Source organism: Xenopus tropicalis, chromosome 1, assembly GCF_000004195.4.
Source record: "Xenopus tropicalis strain Nigerian chromosome 1, UCB_Xtro_10.0, whole genome shotgun sequence".
In the NCBI taxonomy this organism is placed as follows: Eukaryota; Metazoa; Chordata; class Amphibia; order Anura; family Pipidae; genus Xenopus; species Xenopus tropicalis.
The window spans coordinates 89,117,709-89,140,255 of NC_030677.2; the positions used below are offsets into that span (position 1 = coordinate 89,117,709).

The following is a 22,547-nucleotide window of genomic DNA, read 5'->3' on the forward strand; positions in this document are numbered from 1 at the left end:
AGAGAAGACTGGTACTAGACTATATCAGAAAACAAAATGTAGAAATAATCTTTTTGCAAGAAACACATTTAACAGGAAGTAAACTTACTACATTACAAAAACAGTTGGTCGGATGGAGTTATCACTCCATATTCTCTACATATACTGGGGGTACTTCCATTCTAATCGACTGTATTTCAACCCCTTAGGATACAATCAGACCCACAAGGTAGATATGTGTTTGCCTACTGTTAAACGTCACCACTGTCATATTGGCAAATGTATACATCCCCCCCCCCCGTGCTCGGATGTATACAAAAGCTGATTACATTTGTAACATCCTACCCCCATGCCCAAATTATATGTGCAGGGGACTTTAACTCAACTCCCCACACACAGAAGGACAAACTTCATAAAAGTAAACCAAGTACAGTCCCCCCCGCCTCCAATTTGTTAGCTTCCCAGTAATAACAGAATTGGTAAACTCAGAAAGTACCAAACATGAAGCGATAACTTCCCTATTAACAGGTTTTTATAATGAAATCTATCAATCCAAAATAAACAACACTGAAAAAGATACAGTGGAGTTCTTAAATAACTTAGCTCTTTCTAAACCTCCAGAGGACTATAAAAAACAGTTAGATAAGGACATCACTCTCACTGAACTGTATGGAGCCATTGACTCATTTCCAACCCGTAAAGCACCAGGCCCTGATGGCCTCCCCATTGAATTTTATAAATGCTTCAAAGAGCATTTGGCCCCCACCTTCTAAAAACATTGCAATGATTACCTCAGAACCCATTACCCTCTCTAGAGGCACTCGCCAAGGCTGCCCCCTCTCCCCTACCCTATTCGCTCGCGCCATTGAACCATTGGCCATACTTATACGGAACTCCCCCAGCATACAAGGTCTCACATATGGCAATATATCCGAGAAGGTATCATTGTTTGCGGATGATATCCTGGTATACCTAGCCAACCCCGCCCAATCGCTCCCAGCACTTCTCCTAGAGATCCAGAAATTTGGCAAATTCTCAGGTCTCAAAATAAACTGGGACAAATCCCAAGTATATACCTTAGACCAAACACCGGCAATTCCGCTCCCAACTGGTATGGAATTACAATGGGTCCAGTCCTTCAAATATCTGGGCATCCATGTACACTCCGATCCCACACAATTTGTCAAGCTCAATCTTGACCCACTGATGGACCACATGGCCCAGACGCTGAAAGCATGGGTAAAATTACCACTCACACTCTGGGGGGCGTATCAATCTACTGAAAATGGTCTTTCTCCCCAAACTCCTATATATATTCCATGCCACACCATACCCCCTCCCACGCTCACTATTCCGCAAACTCAACACCCTAATAATACCATATGTATGGGCAAACAAAACACCGCGTATCTCCTGGCAACGCCTAGCAGCATCACTGCAACAAGGAGGCCTGGCTCTCCCACACTTTTTCCTTTACTACCTGGCTTCCCAGATATCATATTTACACTGGCAGTTCTGCCCCAACCCGTACAACCCCAACATGGCCCTGCATGCCTCCCTCCTTAACTCCATGGAGGGTCTGGGCAACTTCCCCTACAGACATATTACTGACGGAGGTGCTCTACCCGACTCACTCAAAACCCCTCACAAAGCTTGGGCAGTGGCACTCAAACTCCTAGGCCACCCACTCCCACATCTATCTCCCCACATGGCCCTATGGGGTAACTCCCTACTCCCCCACCTCAAGAACCTACCTGACTTTACAATCTGGCCCAAACTAGGGATCAAAAAATTAGGCGACTTAGTCCAAGGTGCACAATTCCCTTCACACCAAGAACTGCGAAGGAAAGCACCCCAAGTGCACCTACATCTATTTAGATACTTACAGCTCAGGCACGCCTTTCAGGCGCAGTTCCAAACCCTAACCCCAACCCTGGTCTCACTGGACCTAGAAGCAACACTATACCAACCCCAAACCAAAAAGCTCCTATCTAGAATATATACCCACCTTCTGGCAACTAATGTCAAACCCTTCGAACGTGCATACAACCTGTGGACCACCGCTATTCCCAGCTTAACACTAGAGCACTGGGAGGAAACAACAGAAACCTGTTATGAATTCCTTATCTCCATATGGGACAGGTTGATCCAATACAAGGTCCTGCACCAACTATATATTACACCCACAAAACTCCACCGGTTCGGCAAAGCGCCTGACGATTGCTGCCCCAGGTGCAAATCCCCCCCGAGCTGACTTTATTCACCTAATTTGGAGCTGCCCCCCCATAGCGCAGTTCTGGACTGCTGTGATGGACACTATCTCAACAGTGCTAGCGCTACCCAATGTCATCAATCCCACAACCTGTCTCCTAGGCACGGTGGAGGATATGCTCCCCACCAATGCAGCCAGAATAAGATTTAGATCCCTTACATTCTACGCCAAAAAAGCAATTTTAATGAGATGGATGGGCAACAGTGTACCCATGCTCGAACTCTGGCAACAACTCGTCAACGCCGCCCTACCCCTTATAAAACTTACCTATGAGACCAGGGGGGCACACGGAAAATTTGAAAAAATCTGGGCCACGTGGTGTGAATCAAATGGGCCCCTCACCCCTTAAAAGAACCGCGTCCGTATTAACACCTTGCAACAAAACTGTACTCATGATAACAAATCTGTATAACCAACTTGTATTGTGTAAAGTAACCAACCACTCATATCCATATATGTAACCTGTTTGTTTATGTTAACATTTTATTTCACTATCAATAAAAAGAAAAATAAACCCTTAAAAAAAAAAAACATTGCAATGTGCAAAAGAGGAGGGTGTTCTTCCCACTTTTATGTATGAGGCCTCTATAGTCTTGTTAAATAAGCCGGGGAAAAACCCAACTCAAATGCATGTATATCGTCCTATCTCACTTCTGTCAGCTAATACTAAGATATTGGCAAAGGTCCTTTTGTTAGAATGAATAATGTACTTAGCACTATTATTTCAGAGGATCAAACAGGATTTATGTCAGGCAAGTCCATGGCCCTCAATATCAGAGGACTTAAACTTGGCCACAAAACACGATAATCATGGTCAGAGATCAATCATGGTCACTTGATATAGCCAAAGCTTTTGATACGGTGGAGTGGTCATATATACAGCAGGTGCTTAAACAATTTAACTTTGGTATAGATTACATCAAATGGGTCCAGCTCATGTACAATTCACCAAAAGAATTATTGATAGTAAATGGAATGCAATCTAACATGTTCTCATTAGAACGGGGCATGCGCCAAAGATGCCCAATGTCCCTACTCCTGTTTGCGCTGGCCATTGGGCCTTTTGCCCAGGCAAGGTATAAGGTTACCATTCATCCCCATTTCAAGACCCCTTGCCCCGTAGAAAATTGCCCTGTATAGCGTCCCGTATTTTGCAATAAACTTTAAAAATCCCCCTGTAACACTAACAGCATCCCCGTGTAAAAACAAACCTCATTGGACCCGTAAAATGCCATTCAATTATGTTCCTTCTCTCCCATTGGCTACATTTTTGGCACCAAGGAGAATAGGGCTGGGCGCTATAAGGCTATATATATATATAGTTGTCTGTCCCCTAAATGCGCAGTTGCACAGCTGATGGAGAGGAGGGCGGTGGGCGGTTGTCGGGCAGGTGATTGGTTGTCGGGCAGGTGAGCATAGAAGGGCAAGGCAAATTGGATTGGAATGTTGGATTCAAAACAATCACAGGACATACTTTGTCCTGTGACTGTTTTGAATCCAACGTTCCAAACTTAGCAGCAGCGCAACTTCGGGCAGAGGAGCGGTAGTTAGTTAGAGCAGCAGCCAGCACGTTGTTACGAGCAGCAGCACAACCTCACTGAGCTCCATACTTTGTATTATTTTCACATAGTACAGAGCTCGGTGAAGTTGCTCTGCTGCTCTTAATTAAGAGTGGTAATTGCATCGCAACTTCACTGAGCTCTGTATTGTGTTGGGAGAAGAACAGGGCAGTCATTAACAGGACAGAGCCAGACTCAACGGTCTCCACATAAAATATCATATTTATTGCTTTGTCTGGCTGAGCCTGCCCAGTCCCAGATCAATTCCAGAATCCAGCATAGCTTCTTTTAAAATTAATGCAGGAGAAGAGGTACTCTAGGAACTGTAGTCTTATTAACCTGTGTGTATTTATAGCTGCTGAACTTGAGTTGTAGGCACTGGTATAGATATATATATGTCACATAATCTATATATATATATATATCTAGTACACAGGGAGGAGCACACCCTATACAAGTCCAAATGCCCTTGGTGCAGGTCAAAAACAAAAATATAATAGAAAGAGTGCCACACTCACAGGGACTTGATACAATAGAAAAAGTGTTTTTATTGAAAAAATTCCAACGTTTCGAGCACAACCACTGGTCCTTGCAGTGGCAGGTGGCACCCCCAGCTCCTCTGGGAGTTCCTAACACAGGCAGACAGCCTTCCTGCCCTGTGCCCCACTCTGAGAGTGAACCCCTCTGAGTCTCTAATCATCTCTCTCTGTGTAATCACACAGCTCTTTTATGTGCTGCTCACCTGCAGCCTAATCAGGCAGCTACTTACAGCTGGCCAAATCAACATACTAAACTGGAGTATGGAATGGAGGACCTATCTTATTAACCCTCCATTTACTCCAGGCCTCACCTATACAGCTTTCCCTAAATCCATTTGCATGAAAACAGCATTAGCTGCTGCTAAACCAGGCATTTTCCCTGGTGCTACATGTGTCACACCTTTAACCATGGAGGAAAATATACCAAACAGTGTTCTTACTGCTTGTATCTCTCACAATAGATATGTGTGTATATTATATATATATATATATATATATATATATATATATATATATATATATATATATATATATATATATATATATATATACAGTGGCTTGCAAAAGTATTCGGCTCCCTTGAACTTTTCCACATTTTGTCACATTACAGCCACAAACATGAATCATTTTTATTGGAATTCCACGTGAAAGACCAATACAAAGTGGTGTACACGCAAGAAGTGGAACGAAAATCATACATGATTCCAAACATTTTTTACAAATAAATAACTGCAAAGTGGGGTGTGCGTAATTATTCAGCCCCCTGAGTCAATACTTTGTAGGACCACCTTTTGCTGCAATTACAGCTGCCAGTCTTTTAGGGTATGTCTCTACCAGCTTTGCACATCTAGAGACTGAAATCCTTGCCCATTCTTCTTTGCAAAACAGCTCCAGTGCAGTCAGATTAGATGGACAGCGTTTGTGAACAGCAGTTTTCAGATCTTGCCACAGATTCTCGATTGGATTTAGATCTGGACTTTGACTGGGCCATTCTAACACATGGATATGTTTTGTTTTAAACCATTCCATTGTTGCCTTGGCTTTATGTTTAGGGTCATTGTCCTGCTGGAAGATGAACCTCCGCCCCAGTCTCAAGTCTTTTGAGACTCAAAGAGGTTTTTTTCCATCCATCTTCCCATCAACTCTGACCAGCTTCCCTGTCCCTGCTGAAGAGAAGCACCCCCAGAGCATGATGCTGCCACCACCATATTTGACAGTGGGGATGGTGTGTTCAGAGTGATGTGCAGTGTTAGTTTTCCGCCACACATAGTGTTTTGCATTTTGGTCAAAAAGTTCCATTTTGGTCTCATCTGACCAGAGCACCTTCTTCCATGTTTGCTGTGTCCCCCACATGGCTTGTGGCAAACTGCAAACGGGACTTCTTATGGTTTTCTGTTAACAATGGCTTTCTTCTTGCCACTCTTCCATAAAGGCCAACTTGAAACACAGAAAGGGAAAAACAATGCTAGCAATTCAATTTCTGCACAAACTAGAACTTTTTCAAGGTACTCCACATCAACTTTGCTATAAGTTATATGACTGTCATGTCTCCAGCATAGCTTCCATCATCTTTTTGTTTATTGTTGTTCATTACTCCCTCTGCTTGGCTGTTTGCTGTAAATGCAGGTATTCATTTTCTGTGTAACCTATGACCCTATGGAACCACCATATTTCCTGACGTTTTACAATGCATTGTGGGAGTCCAGACTCCATTTTGTCACCCATGATGTGGAGGAAGCACACTACATCCACCTTCTCCCCCATGGTAGCATTGCTGGGAAGGTATTATGGTCATAATACCTGGACTGTGCCACAATTAAAAAGCTTCCAGCACCTCAGAGAAAACATGTGAATTCAGAGGAAAACATGTGAATTCACTGAAAGAAATCTGATTAGCTGTTGTTGTCTGCACCCAGTTTTTCTAACCTTGGACCACAGTCATATAGTAAAAAACACTGTGCAGAGTTTGGGGACCCTAATTTTAATAGTGTCAGAATGGCAGCAATTTAAATTTCCCCACTAATAGTCAATGAGTGAAATTTGATTAACAGTGAGTGGCTCTGCCCTTTTTTTTCCAACCTTGAACTCCAGTGACTAACTTTGCAAAGTTAATGATATTTAAAGAATAGCAGCAGTTTAAATTTCAACCAATAAAAGTCAATAGGCAAATTGAAGGTGATGGGAGTGCCCACTTTTTCTAACCTTGAACCTTAAGTCATCCAATGACAAAATGTGCAATGTTTAGGGACCCTGGTCTAAATAATGTGAGAAATGGTAGCAATTTAAATTTAAAACAATAAAATTAAATGGGTAAAATCTGATTTGCTGTTCGTGGTGCTGCTTACTAACCATGAACTGCAGTCCACCACTGACTGACTCTGAAAAGTGTGGGGACCCTGGCATTAATGCTGTGAGAAAGGCAGCAGTTTAAATATAAAACAATAAAATGTAATGTTACGGATTGTATGCTTTGGAGCCTGGAAACTGCCAGGAATAACCCCTTAGGTAAAGCAGGAGAGCCCTGCCGACCCCGATGTTCGGGCCCCTGGCTTACTGCGGTGGGATAGACAGGGATCCTATTCACGGCCAAGGTTATCCTCCAAAAACACAGTACAGAAGGGATCAGACAGAATCAAAGTCGAGGTAAGGCAAAGATCAGTGGCAGGCAGCAAAGGACTGTAAACCAGAAGTAAGGCAGAAAGTCAAAACCACTAAATCAGACACAATAGGAGCTTAGCTAGGAACCAGAAAGTCAGGACCACCTTGGGCAAGGAAAACAAGCAAAGTAGCACTTTTAAGGTTTGAATTTGGTGCCCAACGTGATATCAGCAGACTCGCAGTTCAGAGAGTGCATGTGTACAAACAGATCACCAGTTTCTTCAGTGCTGCTTCCTGAATCTTCGTCTACTCCAAGTCTTCTGGCTGAGGAGCCCATGCAGCTAGGGGCCACTCGTTTGTCTCCAGAGGAGAGAACCCGAAGAAGATCTGCCGGTCTCTGCTTCTATTGCGGTCAAAGTGGTCATCTACTCAAAGCCTGTCCCGTAAAGCCACAACGTCAGGGAAATGCACCCGCCTAGGTTCGAGTGGGGAGTCTACCCTAGGCAGAATCGTTTCACTCCCAGATGCTCAAGCTACTAGAGTCTTCGTCCCTGCTACTCTGTCTTATGGCGCTGAGTCTGTCCTGTGTCAAGCATTCCTGGACTCCGGGGCAGCAGGAAACTTCATTGATTCTTCCTTCGTCAAGAAGTCTCGCTTCCCTGTTGTGTCTCTCCAGGTGCCACTCTCTGCTCAAGCGGTTGACGGTCGCCCGGTGTCTCCTGGGTTAATAACTTCCTCCACTGAGCTGTTGCAACTTCGAGTGGGTTGGTTACACTCTGAAGAAATTTCTTTCCTAATTTTAGTGTCCTAAAAGCCCACTTATCCTTGGTCTTCCGTGGCTCAGACTACACAATCCTACTATCAATTGGGCCACCGGTGATCTCACTGCTTGGGGTTCCTCCTGCCATTCTAAGTGTTTGCTAGCTCCAGTCGTGCCACTCCATGTCTCATCTGTCGTGCCAGACCCTTCTCCTTTGCCTAAATGCTATAATAACTTCCATGATGTCTTTGAGAAAAAGAATGCTGAGACTCTCCCTCCACATAGGCCTTATGATTGCCCCGTTGAACTGATGGTCAGAACACATTCCTCAAGTCAAATCTGTGCTACAACGTCTCAGAGAAAATAATCTCTATGCTAAACTGGAAAAATGCGAGTCTAAGATTTCCTTCCTTGGGTATATTGTCTCTTCCTCCGGTTTTAAGATGGATCCTGCCAAGGTTTCTGCAGTGACTGAGTGGCCTACCCCTGTAGGCCTAAAGGCCATTCAACGTTTTTTTTTGCCAACTTCTACAGAAGGTTTATTAGAAATTTTTCCCAGATCGTTGCTCCCATCACTGCCCTCACTCGTAAGGACTCCAAGTCACTTTGGTCTCCTGTGGCCCAGAAGGCCTTTGCATCTCTAAAGTCAGCTTTCGTCTCTGCTCCGGTTCTGATCCATCCGGATGCTTCTTGGCCGTTCACCTTGGAGGTTGACGCCTCTGATACTGGGGTAGGTGCTATTTTATCCCAGCGAGTGGATTTCCAAGGCCCTCTTCACCCCTGTGCCTTTTTCTCCCGGAAGTTATCATCCGCTGAGAGAAATTAAACCGTGAACTATTGGCCATTAAGCTAGCCTTGGAGGAATGGCGTCATCTCCTAGAAGGTGCTTCTCAGCCAGTCACAATTCTTACTGACCATAAGAACCTAGAATATATTTCCTCCGCTAAGAGACTGAATCCACGACAAGCCAGATGGGCATTATTCTTTTCTAGGTTCAACTTCTTTATTTCTTACAGACCTGGCTCCAAGAATGTCAAAGCTGATGCCCTATCCAGATCCCTGTCTCCAGAAGAGGCTCCTTCAGTTCCTCCTTGTTCTATTATTCCCCCCTGAACGAGTGGTGGCCCCGGTATCCTTAGCTCTGCCGGCTACTGAAGTTACACCAGTGTGCCCACCTGGTAAGACTTTCGTCCCTCAGGCTAAGATTTCTCAATTTCTCTGGTGGGGTCATTCCTCTTGCAGATTGCAGGCCACCCAGGGGTTAAAAAGACACTTGATCTAATTTCCAGATACTTCTGGTGGCCTTCTCTTGTTAAAGATGTTTACCAGTATGTTTCCGCATGTTCTGTCTGTGCCCAGCAGAAGATTCCTCTGTGTCTCCCCTGTGGCCTTCTTCATCCACTGCCTGTTCCAAGCCAACCCTGGACAGATATATCAATGGACTTCATTGTAGATTTACCAAGATCGGCAGAGTTTACTACTATCCTGGTAGTTGTAGATCGATTTTCCAAAATGGCCCACTTCATTCCTCTAAGGAAGCTCCCGTCTGCAGTTCTCCTGGCAAGTATCTTTATTAAGGAGATTTTCCGACTCCATGGTTTCCCGTCATCTATTGTATCTGAACGTGGGGTCCAATTTGTCTCCCGCAAATTGTTAGGAATTGGGCTAAATTTTTCTTCTGCATACCATCCTCAGAGTAATGGTCAAACTGAGAACCAACCAAGTCCTCGAGCAGTTTCTTCGCTGTTTTATTTTGCAAAACCATGACAACTGGGCTGAACTTCTCCCTTGGGCTGAATTCGCTCATAATAATCTCCAGCATGAAGCCTTAGGTTCCTCTCCGTTTGCTTGTGTTTATGGATGGAATCCTCTGTCCCTACCTCCTTCTGTACTCAAGGTGGATGTGCCCCCTGCTGAGGCTGCCATTCATGACTTCAAGTCCGTTTGAAAACTGCACAAAATACCGGCACAACAGGATTTGTTTTAGCGGGATTAACCCTGCTGATTTTAATAGTAGCAAACCATGTAACGTTTCGGGGGCGTGCCCCCGAAACGTTACATGGTTTGCTACTATTAAAATCAGCAGGGTTAATCCCGCTAAAACAAATCCTGTTGTGCCGGTATTTTGTGCAGTTTTGGATCGTGGTGGAGAGTACCGACGTCTCTAAAAGTTCTGTGCACCAGGTGGAACAGAGTGGAAAGGCCAGGGTGTGCTGGTGAGTGTTGATTGGCATATATATTCAAGTCCGTTTGGTCATCTGCTCATCAAGCTCTGGTAAAAGCATCTCTCCGTCAAAAGAAGGCAGCTGATAAACGTCGTAGACCTGCCCCTTGTTTCGCAGTTGGAGATTCCGTCTGGCTGTCTTCTAAGAATATCAAGCTCCGTGTCCCTTGCCCTAAGTTAGGTCCTCGTTACATTGGTCCTTTCAAAGTCAAGGAGGTGATCAATCCTGTTTGTGTTAAGCTCGAGCTCCCTCCCAGTATGAATATTTTGAACTCCTTCCATGTCTCCCTCCTCAAGCCTGTGGTTTGTAATGCCTTTTCTTCTGCTTCTCCTTCCCCTACTCCGGTTTTGGTTGATGGGCGTCAAGAATTTGAGGTCCAGGAGATTGTAGATTCTTGCAAGATTAGAGGTAACATTCAATACCTTATTCACTGGAGGGGGTTTGGTCCTGAGGTGAGATGTTGGGTGGCAGCTAAGGATACTCATGCTCCGCGATTGGTAAAGCTGTTCCACAAAAAGTTTCCCGGGAAACCTTGGGAGCCCCCAGTGGGTGCTCCTGAGAGGGGGGGTACTGTAAGGAGTACCGGGAGACCGGCGCGCCTGAAAGTAGGAACGCGCGCCGGTCTCCCGGTACTCCTTACAGTCCCCGGCCTCCTCCTCTACAGCGCGCTCCTGCGCGCACCTCTCTTCGGCGCGTCCCGATGCGCAATGGCAAGGGGCAATAGCTTTAGGATCTCCCGGCGCTGCGCGATGACGTCAGCGGACGCACTGACGTCACTATGGCGCCAAATTCAAACTTTAAAAGCATTTCCTTGCTTGTTTTCCTTGCCCAAGCTGGTCCTGATTTCCTGGTGCCTTGCTAAGCTTGTCTTGTATCTGATTCTCTGGTTTTCGACTTCCTGCCTGACTTTTGACTACGATCCTTGCCACCTGCCACCGACCTTTGCCTGACTTTCGTCTACGATCCTTTCCGCCTGCCACCGACCTTGTCTGACCACGACTCCGATTTCATCTTAACCCTTTGTACTGCATTTGAATAACCTTCGCCGTAAGTAGGATCCCTGCCTCTCCCGCCGCAGAAAGTCCGGGGCCCCAAAAGGGCGTCGGTGAACACCGGGGTCGGCAGGACTCTCCTGCTTACCTAAGGGGTTATTCCAGGCAGTTACAGGGCTCCTAAGCATACAGACTGTAACAGCATGCCAGAGTCCGGCGAAGGTAGAAGACACAAGAGCGCACTGTACCAGAGGAGACCAGGAACCGGCGCGCCTGAAGGTAGGGACACGAGCCAGTCTCCCGGTGCTCCTTACATGTAATGGGTGAATGTAATGGGCTGTTGGTGCCTCCATCTACTTTTTCTAACCTTGCATACATAGTCACCCAGTGACTGACAATGCAAAGTTTAGGAACCCTGGCATAAGTAGTGTGAGAATGGGAATATTTTAAATGTAAAACAATGAAATTCAATGGATGAAATCTGATTGACTGTTGGTGGCTCTGTCCACTTTTACTAACATTGACCTACAGTAACCAACCTTGAAGAGTTTGCTGACCCTGGTGTTAATACTCTGAGAATGGAAGTAGGTTGGTTACATTGCCCCATTGAAAGTTAATGGGTGAAATACGAACAGCTGTTCATAGCTCTGCCAACTTTTGGGCGTCCAACAATTATCACCTTTTCATTCAGGTTGACCCCATGACAGTGTAATTCAAGTTTGGTGAATGTGGTTTCAAAGCTCTAAGATAAGCAGCAGTTTAAATTTCTCTACTAAAGTCATTGGGTGAAATTTGATTGGCTGTTGTTGGCTCCTCCTCGATCATAAAATTTAGTTGTTTTATTCAGGGTGACCCCATGATTAAGTTAATCAAGTTTGGTGAGTGTAGCTAAAAAGCTCGAAGAGCGGCAGCAGTTTGAAAATCCTCCCTGTCAAAGTCAATGAAAAAACTGGGATGTTTGGAGTGGTGCCACAAAAAAACAGGGCTGTGGAGTCGGTAGATAAATTCTCCGACTCAGACTCCTCAGTTTCTGGTACTTCCGACTCCAACTCCACGACTCCGACTCCTCTGTTTTTAATATGCTAATGTATTTTATACATCCAGGAAGGGGCGCTTAAAACACAACTGAACTGATAATAAACTGATAGACAATTTTATCTATACTCCTACTCCTAATGATTTCCCTAGAATCCCATAGTCATGTTTAAAGTTTAAGCTAACATTACAGCTGATTTACAGCAGTTTTTCAAATGTTTTAAAGCTTCAGTCTTAAAGGAACAGTAACACCAAAAAACAAAAGAGCTTTAAAGTAATACAAATATAATGCACTGTTGCCCTGCACTGGTACAGCTGGGGTGTTTGCTATAGAAACCCTACTATAGTTTATATAAATACCCTGCTGTGTAGCCATGGGGGCAGCCATTCCTGCACCGGTACAGCTGGGGTGTTTGCTACAGTAAAACTACTATAATTTATATAATAAGCTGCTGTGTAGCCACGGGGGCAGCCATTCAAGCTGGAAAAAAGGAGAAAAAGCACAGGTTACATAGCAGATAACAGACAAGTTCTGTAGAATACAATGGTGTTTTATCTGTTATCTGCTATGTGCCTGTGCCTTTTCTCCTTTGAATGGCTGCCCCCATGGCTACACAGCAGCTTACTTATATAAACTATAGTAGGGTTTCTGTAGCAAACACCCCAGCTGTACCGGTGCAGGAATGGCTGCCCCCATGGCTACACAGCAGGGTATTTATATAAACTATAGTAGGGTTTCTATAGCAAACACCCCAGCTGTACCGGTGCAGGAATGGCTGCCCCCGGGGCTACACAGGGGGGTATTTATATAAACTATAGTAGGGTTTCTGTAGCAAACACCCCAGCTGTACCAGTGCAGGAATGGCTGCCCCCAGGGCTACACAGCGGGGTATTTATATAAACTATAGTAGTGTTTCTGTAGCAAACACCCCAGCTGTACCAGTGCAGGATACCCCATACTACACAGCAGCTTATTTATATAAATTATAGTATATTTTCTGAAGTAAACACACAGTGCAGGGCAGCAGCACATATTTATTGTTATTTATATATATTTTAGCTACTTTTATACACTTTCATTTTTTGGTGTTACTGTTCCTTTAAACTATTGACTATCCATTCCCTTCACGTATACAAGTATTTCTAGTCCTGCAAATTTTTTTCTACTTAATTAGTTTGATAACTAATTAAGTAAAAAAAAATTGTGAGAGTTAGGCTAGGTTCACAGTGGGCATTGGGTTCCCTGTAACAGAGGAACACGACGCAGTGGAGCTGCCGCACCTTAACTGTGCGTTACATCCCATTTAGTGAAGCATAAAGTCAATGCAAAGCATGCTTCATGGTCACTCAACGTGTTCGTTTATGTACTGCGTGCATTGGGCTTTATTCTTATAGTAGAGAAGTAATTAATTATGACTGTTTGTGAATTGGGACATTTAAACTTGCTTTATTTTATTTTTTTTATTCCCATTTACATTTAGTAGGAGTCGGAGTCGGAGTCGGTTAATTTTTTGCCGACTCCAGGTACCCAAAATTGCCTCCGACTCCTCGACTCCGACTCCACAGCCCTGCAAAAAAAGTAACCTAAGTGTGGAAAGTTTGGATGTTGTATCCCTAAAACTTTAGAAGGAGGAGTGTTTAGAAATCAGGGGCACTAATAATAAGAAAGGGGACATTTTAAAACAAACTTGATGTTGGTTTGAAAAACCACTGAATGAAATCTGATGTTGGTGGCTCTGCCCACATTAAACTCCACCAGTAACTAACTCACTGTGAGAAAGGCAGCGGTTTAATTATAAACTAATGAAATTCAATTGGTGAAACCTGATTTGCTGTTGTTGCCTTCACCTACTTTTTTCTAACCTTTAACCTTAGTCCCTTCCCCCTGGTGACCAACTGTGAAAAGTTTAGGGACACTGGCGTTAAATGTGTAAGAATGGCAGCAATTTCAATTTCCCCATTTAAATCAATTAGATAAATCTGATTGGCTGTTGGTCACTCCACCCACTTTTTCAAACCTAAAACTACAGTCCCCTATTGACCAATTGTAATGAGTTTGGGGAGCCTGGTGTTAATACTGTGAGAGTGGAAGCAGGCTAAATTCCCCCATTGAGTGAAATCTGATTGGCTGTTCGTAGCTCTGCCTAATTTTAAGCACCCAACAAATATTAAATAAAACAAATGTAAATTGACCCCATGACTATGTGATTCAAGTTTGGCGAGTGTGGCAGCAGGTTCAATTTCCCCACTGAAAGTCAATATGTAAAATCTGATTGGCTGTTGGTGGCTCTGCCCACTTTTTCTAACTTTGAACAGCAGTTACCCGGTGACTAACTCTGCAAAGTTTGGGGACCCTCGTATTAAAATTTAAAGCATGGCAGCAGTTTAAATTTAAACCAATGAAAGTCTATAGGCGAAATCTGATTGGCTGTTGTTGGCTCTACTCACTTCTCTAAACTTGAAATGTAGTCATCCAGTGACAAACTGTGCAAAGTTTGGGGACCCTGACGTTAAACATGTGAGAATAGCAGCAGTTAAAATTGCCCAACTGAAATCAATGAAAAAAATGTCATTGGCTGTTGGCAGCTCCACCCACTTTTTCTAACGTCGCTTATGTAGTCAGTACTGACTGACCTACATTGTTTTCTTGGATACATTTTAAAACTGTCCTTTTCACAAAATAATCAGACAATAGTGATGAGCAAATCTGTCCCATTTCACTTCACCAAAAAACGGCAACAATATTTGCGAAACACAGAAAATGACACGCTTCAAAAAACTTTTGAAAAATAGTTTTTGACATGCAACAATTTTTTGCTGCATGGCAAATTTTCCACTGCCCTTGTTTGCTTCCGTTTCGCCAATGGCAAAGTGCGGAAATTTGCTGCGAATCCAAAATGCCAATGCCAAAAATTTTCACTCATCACTATCAGACAAAAATTGCCATATATTTAAAGCAATAATGCAACATTTATGAACAGATTAATAACTTATATCACTTGAACTTGCAACTCTCTTTTTTTAATTATGAAGTTTTTTTTCAGTAGATAGAATATAAGTGAGACATATAGGGGCTGATTCACAAAAGGTTGTTCAAAAAATGCATCGAAAAAGTTCTTTAATTAAGGATTCATCAAGGTCATTTCGCATGCGTTACTAGTCATATCGCATGCACAAAAATCTCAATTATTGCAAAGCGCAATTGCGATAATTATCTAATAGAGATAATTATTGGCAATTATAGGCCTGTAAGTTTGACATCCGTGGTGGGCAAGTTATTTGAAGGCTTGTTAAGGGATCACATACAAAATTATGTAGTGGAGAATGGCATTATGAGCAGTAATCAGCATGGCTTTATGAAGGACAGGTCATGTCAGACCAATTTAATTGCTTTTTATGATGAGGTAAGTAAGAAGCTGGACAGTGGGGATGCAGTAGATATAATCTATTTGGATTTTGCCAAAGCATTTGATACCGTTCCCCACAAACGACTGCTTTCTAAGCTAAGGCATATTGGTCTTAGTGAAGTCGTTTGCACATGGATAGAAAACTGGCTACAGGATTGGGTACAGAGGGTGGTTGTTAATGGTACATTCTCTACTTGGAATAAGGTCCTCAGTGGGGTCCCTCAGGGTTCTGTACTGGGTCCACTTTTGTTTAATTTGTTCATAAATGACTTAGGGGAGGGTATTATGAGTAATGTATCAGTGTTTGCAGATGACACAAAACTCTGCAGACCAGTCAATTCTATCCAGGATGTGACATCCCTGCAGCAGGATCTTTACCAACTGGCAATCTGGGCAGCTAAGTGGCAGATGAGATTTAATGTGGATAAATGTAAGGTCATGCACCTGGGATGTAAAAATATGCAAGGCCCGTATACCCTTAATGGGACTGCACTAGGCAAATCCATAATGGAGAAGGACCTTGGAGTCCTTGTAGATAATAAACTTGGCTGTAGCAAGCAATGCCAGGCAGCAGCTGCAAGGGCAAACAGGGTATTGAGCTGTATTAAAAGGGGTATAGATTCACGGGAGGAGGGGGTTATTCTTCCCCTTTACAGAGCGCTGGTAAGGCCCCATCTAGAATATGCTGTTCAGTTTTGGTCTCCAGTGCTCAAACGGGACATTATTGAGTTAGAGAGGGTCCAGAGAAGGGCAACTAAGCTGGTAAAGGGTATGGAAAGTCTCAGTTATGAAGAAAGACTGGCCAAGTTGGGTCTGTTTACACTGGAGAAGAGGCGCTTAAGAGGTGACATGATAACTATGTATAAATATATAAAGGGATCATATAATAACCTTTCTAATGTTTTATTTACCAGTAGGTCCTTCCAATGGACACGAGGGCACCCACTTCATTTAGAAGAAGGGAGGTTCCATTTAAACATTCGGAAATAATTTTTTACAGTGAGAGCTGTGAAGTTCTGGAATTCCCTCCCCGAATCAGTCGTGTTGGCTGATACATTATATAACTTTAAGAAGGGGCTGGATGGATTCTTAGCAAGTAAGGGAATACAGGGTTATGGGAGATAGCTCTTAGTACTAGTTGATCCAGGGACTGGTCCGATTGCCATCTTGGAGTCAGGAAGGAATTTTTTCCCCTCTGCGGCAAATTAGAGAGGCTTCAGATGGGGTTTTTTGCCTTCCTCTGGATCAACTAGTAGTTTGGCAGGTTATATATAGGCATTACGGTTGAACTTGATGGACGTATGTCTTTTTTCAACCCAAGTTACTATGTTACTATGTTACTATGTTACTATGTTACTATGTTACTATGTTACTATGTATAGTCCTAACAGCATAATTCACAGACATATTTTAAGTGTTAAAAGCATAAAATGTGGCAATAATTACTGTGAAACCTAACACCTACTAGGAGTGGGCATTACTAAACAACATTACAGTTCGTGATCATCTGCGGTGACAAAATGGAGCTTACAGTCGGATTTTTTCTTGAATCTGAAGAAGAGAATCAAGTATGTGATCACCCTAGAGTGATGCAAATGGTAATTTTCAGAGTGGTAGTTTTCACAAAGAAATGGTTACCTGGGTAACAGCGTGTGATAATATTGCATGCTATAAAATTAAATATTTATTAATCATTTCTAGTTCAAACAATGCCCAGCACAATTCATACCATTCAATCATGAAGTACACTTACCCAAACTTATGGAAAAATCACTATTTGTATGTAATTTCCCAAGAGCAGGCATGTCTTCAGATGTATAGCACTTAGGAAAATTACAATTCCAGTCTGCTGGCACATCTTCAGAAATTGCTTTGTCGCTGCCTAGAGATGACCAAACTTTAAAATCTGATGGTAAATCAGCAGGCATCCTAGATGAGGATAAGAAAGCTTCACCATCTTGGGCAAGGACCTATGCCAAGAAATAGCCTTTTAGACAGCAGGAACATAGTATACACATGTAGTATACTCATGTAAAAACAATAATGCATTCTGAGCTCAACTATCCATGCTGCACAGATTGCCACTGATTTTTTTCAATACTCACATATGTATCTGAATTGACATATACAGACTGGGCAAAAACATCCTCACAGCATAATATTCCACTTTGGCAATCAATCAGGAAGTCCAGTATTTCCAGATTCTGTACAGTATTTGTCTGAAATGCATCCTGAGGGTTGAAATTTAGATATAAACAAGTGTCAATGAAAATATTACATAAATCTATATGTATATATGTATAACTTTATAAAGCACTACAAGGATACGCAGCACTGTACAATCTTACAGCATAGACAATTACATTCCGGGAGGACAAGTGTTATAATACATACAATAAATAAGAACAGAGATTAAGTGCCATGTGGTATGAGACAAAATAGGAAAGAGGGCCCTGCCCCATAGAGCTTACAGTCTAAGTGGTTGGGTAACATACAGGCACAAATTGGAAGTTTTTTCTTATAGAGAGTGAGTGATTGTTTCCTATTGAGGAATTCAGGGATAGAGTTCCAGAGGTAAGGAGCAGCGAAATAGGAAGGTTTAAGATGAGAGAGAGCTGTTGGTGTTGATGGTGTACAAAAATGGAGGCTCTAAGAGTAGCAAAGGAAACCACCAGAAATGTACAGGGAGACCAGTGAAGAAATGTAGTAAGGAGCAAAGGGGTGAAGGGCTTTGAAGGTTAGCAGAAGGATTTTGTATGCTATGCTTTGCTTAACACCATAAACTCTGTTTTAGCTAGGTTAAGTTTGAGGTGACATTGGTTCATCCAAGAGAAGATAGCCAGGATGCAGCTTGATCCCGGATACACAGAGAATAGAGAATTTGGTTGAATGGTCAACAGCAGGGCCAGATCTAGGGGTAGGCAGAAGAGGCACCTGCCTAGGGTGCACTGATGGGGAATTTAATATGTGAGTAAGAGCAGGAGTTAGGGCAGGGGCACACTGTTTTAGTAATGATGAGGGCTTAAGATCCAGTGAGCAAGTAATAGGAGGAGAGGAACAGAGAAGAGGAAAAACTGGACTATGTTACAAGATCAAAGGAGCTGAATACGGAAAGAAGAGATTTAGGAAGGTAGAGGTTGAAATCAGCAAAGTCCAGGAGGATATGTTCAGATGCAAGTGATTCATTAGGTGAAGGATAAAGAAGTCAGTTAAATATGGAAAATAAGGTCATGGGTTATTAATTAATGTATTAATTATTATTTACAAGCGTGTTTTAGTATGCTTGCTTGGTCTGGGATAAAGAAGCACTGAGGAAGGCCATAAGAAATTTATAGTAGAGGAAGTCTGCTTTTGCACGGAATTTCCTCCAACTGCACTCAGCAGATCATGCACAGGATCACAGAAATCGTGTCGAAAATTAGACCAGGGATGGGGATTGTGGACATAACAGCATCACAGCTGCAGAGGGGCATGGGTGTTTATTGAGGATGATAAAATTGGTATTGGTATTTGGTATTAACCAGTAACTCAGGATCAGAGGAGGCACAGAAGGAGGAGAGGTTAGAACCGAGTTATATCAACCATTCAAGTGTTGTGAATCAGGGTTTTAGGCTGGAGAAGTGTGAGAGATAGAAAAAGAGATAAGATGATGATCTGAAACAGGAAACGGCTCACTGTTAAATGCAGAGAGGTCTAGATTTTTGGAAAAGACCAGATCTACAAAATGACCATGCTTATGGGTACCTGTATTAGTCCACTACTGAAGCTCAAAGGAGGAGGTTAGATGTAGAAATTGAGATGGCCAGAACTGAGAAGGATCATCTATATGGCAATTGTAATCATCCAAAATAATTGCAGGGGTGTCAGAACATAGAAGAAAGAGAGCCAGGATTCAAAGTCAGAGAGCAATTGTGGCCAAGGATTTTAGATTTGTGGTCTGTAAACAACTGCCACCCACACAGAGAGAGGGTGGAACATATGAGCTGCATTCACCTCAAAAGAAGGAAACCTGAAAGTAGGAGGCATAGAAATTAGTTTAAAATGGCAATGAAGGGAGAGCAGAATGCCTACCCCTCCACCACGACCAGTAATGTGAGGAGTATGAGAGAAGGAGAGACTGCCATAAGAGAGAGCTGCCTCAGTAAAATTATCATTCTGAGAAAGCCAGGTCTCTATTAGGGCAAACAGGTGAATAGAACAGATCATTAATTAAAGTGTATTTGTTAGTAACAGAGCAGGTATTAAGAGAATGGGAGATACAAAGAGGAGGGAGTGTGAATTTGAAAGTTAGACAGGTTAGTAGGTTTGATGGTTTTACCAAGTGAAGCAATGCATGAGCAGTAGGAGATAATTACAAGCCAGGGACCAGGAATTGGAGAGATATCACCTGCAGCTAGTAATAGTAGTAAGGAGAATGATTTGAAATTTCAATGCTTTTGCGAAGTAGCAGTTGGAGGTGCTAGATTTTTCAAAAAGTTATATAAATTATAAGAGCAGCAGTGTGTTGAATGGAGGGCAGAAGGAAGAAGATACAAAGATGAAAGATAAAATAAATGTTAATAATAATAATAAAGATAACACTAATAGGAGTATTAACGACATTATGCCAGTATATGCCAGTATATCCAAGTTCACATGGACAAAGGCTGCTGAGTTTTCTGCCACTGCTCCCTAGTTGCTCCTCTTGTCAAACTCCTTGTTAAACTCTGTATCAGTTCACTTGTGAATCATTCACTTTGGAATTATTCACTCTTGCGCTGCAACCCCTTGTGCTTCTTTCCCAAATGATGTCTTAAGATATAGGGAGACCAAGCTGGCCCACTCCTGTACACAGGACTGGGGAATCAGCCAGTTAACTAGAAAATTAAATCATTTAGCGGTGTCATAGCATGTGCATGAGTGACACAAAGTGTGTTTAGATGAGTTTACGATGGAGGTCATTTTTATTGAAGTAATATAACATAGTGCAGCAATTACCAATAAAATAGCAAAAATGCAATATGCAGGGCCACAGTGGAGATAGAAATGTAATGGTGCAGCAAATACCAATAAAATAGCAAACATGCAGTATTCAGGGACATTTTTGCATGAAATAGTCAATGAAATATTGACTACACTGTGTTTCTTTGTGTTAGCAAAGAGACTGCAGGGCTCATTTATGATATGAAAGGCAGATGCAGTCTGCCTGGAAGTCAGTCAGAACCTGGGCAGAAGGGCTCCCTGCATGAGCACTAATGCTAATGCCACACGAAGCATATTATCGGTAAGCTGAAAACCGCTTGCCGAGAATATGCCTCGCTACTGTAAAATCCTCTTACTTATGCCTGCACTGTGAAGCATTGACTACACTTCAGTGCAGGCACATGTAGCCGATATCCGCCGAAAATAAAAAAGTCTTGCATTGTTTGGCGGATATTGGCTACATGTGCCTGTACTCAAGCGTTTTCAAAGCTTCACAGTGCAGACACAAGTAAAAGGATTTTACAGTAGTGGGGTGTATTCTTGGCAAGCATTTTTCAGCTTGCCGAGAATACCCCACGTGTGCACTTTTGCAGCCCTTGGTGCTTGAGCACTTTTTTCTGGTGTCATAGTAAATTACCTCTTTTCATACTGCAGGTAAGCATACAGGTAATACAGGTAAGCATAACAATAAAAAATAGAAATAGCTTGTCCAAGGTGAGACTGGCCTTTTGTTGTACAGGGAAAATCTGTGCTGGGCCCTGGTCTGGAGCACATAGCATTTACTGGTAACCTTTACCAGCTTGTGTTTTCATTTATTCCTAGCAGTGCAGAACTGCAGGAATTCAGAAGACTTTTTACAAAGTATTAACACAGTGGTACCACATGTATAGCACAATGGGCGGCATCTTATATTTCCAAAGGGGGATTGTAATAAAAATGGCAAGCGCTGTGTAAAATGCAAATGTTTAATTCTGTTTGCAATGTAATACTGTTCACTAAACATTTATTACATTGCAAATGTTTAACTCTTACTTGAGGATGGCATAATTGTGAGTATTATATTCACTGCACACATGCACAAACTAAAAAAAATCACAATGACAATGCTTCTGTCACAGGAAATGCAAAGGGTTGACTAATGGGTTTGTTATATTTATACCAATGACATATTTACACAGTGTTTTACAGAGAACTTGCAGTCTATGATTCAGTGTCGGACTGGCCTACCAGGATACCAGGAAAACTCCCGGTGGGCCCAGGTGTCAGTGGGCCCTCCTGCTCCTGACCATTTGACCTGTTTCGTTATCATTCCCTATTTCTGAGTGGAAAAAAAGGAGAAATAGATGGAAGAATAGATGCTAGCATGTAAATAAAAGAGACTAGGAAAATAAAGAGGTTGGGCTAGGAAAGGAGGAAAAATAGATTTGAGAGTGGGCCTATAGTCTAAGGTTTTCTGGTGGGCCCCTGGGTTCCCAGTCCGACACTGCTATGATTCCTAACACATTTACACATAGTAGGGTCAGTTATATCAGGAACCAGCAAACCTGTGTCTAAAGAATCGTGTGCAGACTTAATTTTGATGCCAAATCAGTAAAAATTACACAATCCCAACAATAAGGTTTTTATGACGTTTAATTCACATAAGTGTGCTTGTTTTAATGGCTGGCTGCAATTCTGGAATTGCATCAAGCTCAACTCCCCCTGGGGACCTCAATTACAATGCAATTATGCGGGGGAAAAACCTGCATTGTGGGAAAACATGACAACTGCATTCAAAATTGTTCTTACAGATAAGAAACTTTAAACTTTGAGATAGCTTTCAATCCAGAATCAAACCATAATCAGGACCATAATCTTTGGCCTTGACAAAAAATGGACAAGGGGCAGACCAACAACATAGCAGAGCAGTGATTTATAGGGGTGTGATCATAACATAGGGACATATTAGTGTTGTGTGGACATGGTGCTGTGACATCAGAAGTGGGTATTGGCCAAATTTTTGTTTGTGTTTCAAATTGCTAAAGCAAAGCGTAACCCTTAATGGAGAAGGAAAATTAGGCACCCCCAGTGATTGTAATTGCTTACCTTACACCCCGATTTGTGCTCCTGTTGTGAGGAAACTACACCAGCTCAGGTATAATAAATTTATATGGTTTTCAATACTACATGTATAGTTGTATGGTAACTTGGTATTTGTATACACTCATGGTTGGGTATGT

At 42.6% G+C, this 22,547-nt stretch overlaps 1 protein-coding gene across 2 annotated transcripts in view; it reads right to left on the reverse strand.

Annotated features, from left to right (window-relative positions):
• Window positions 1-22,547, reverse strand: part of LOC101733496 (cyclic AMP-responsive element-binding protein 3-like protein 3) — a 180,331-nt gene that overhangs the window by 101,201 nt on the left and 56,583 nt on the right. For both annotated transcript variants that reach the window (XM_004919577.2, XM_004919576.3), the window contains exons 2-3: window positions 17,472-17,597; window positions 17,120-17,336 (exon numbers count right to left, since the gene is read on the reverse strand). In XM_004919577.2, the coding sequence (XP_004919634.2) occupies window positions 17,120-17,336; window positions 17,472-17,597 (343 nt within the window). The remainder of the gene's footprint in view (window positions 1-17,119; window positions 17,337-17,471; window positions 17,598-22,547) is intronic.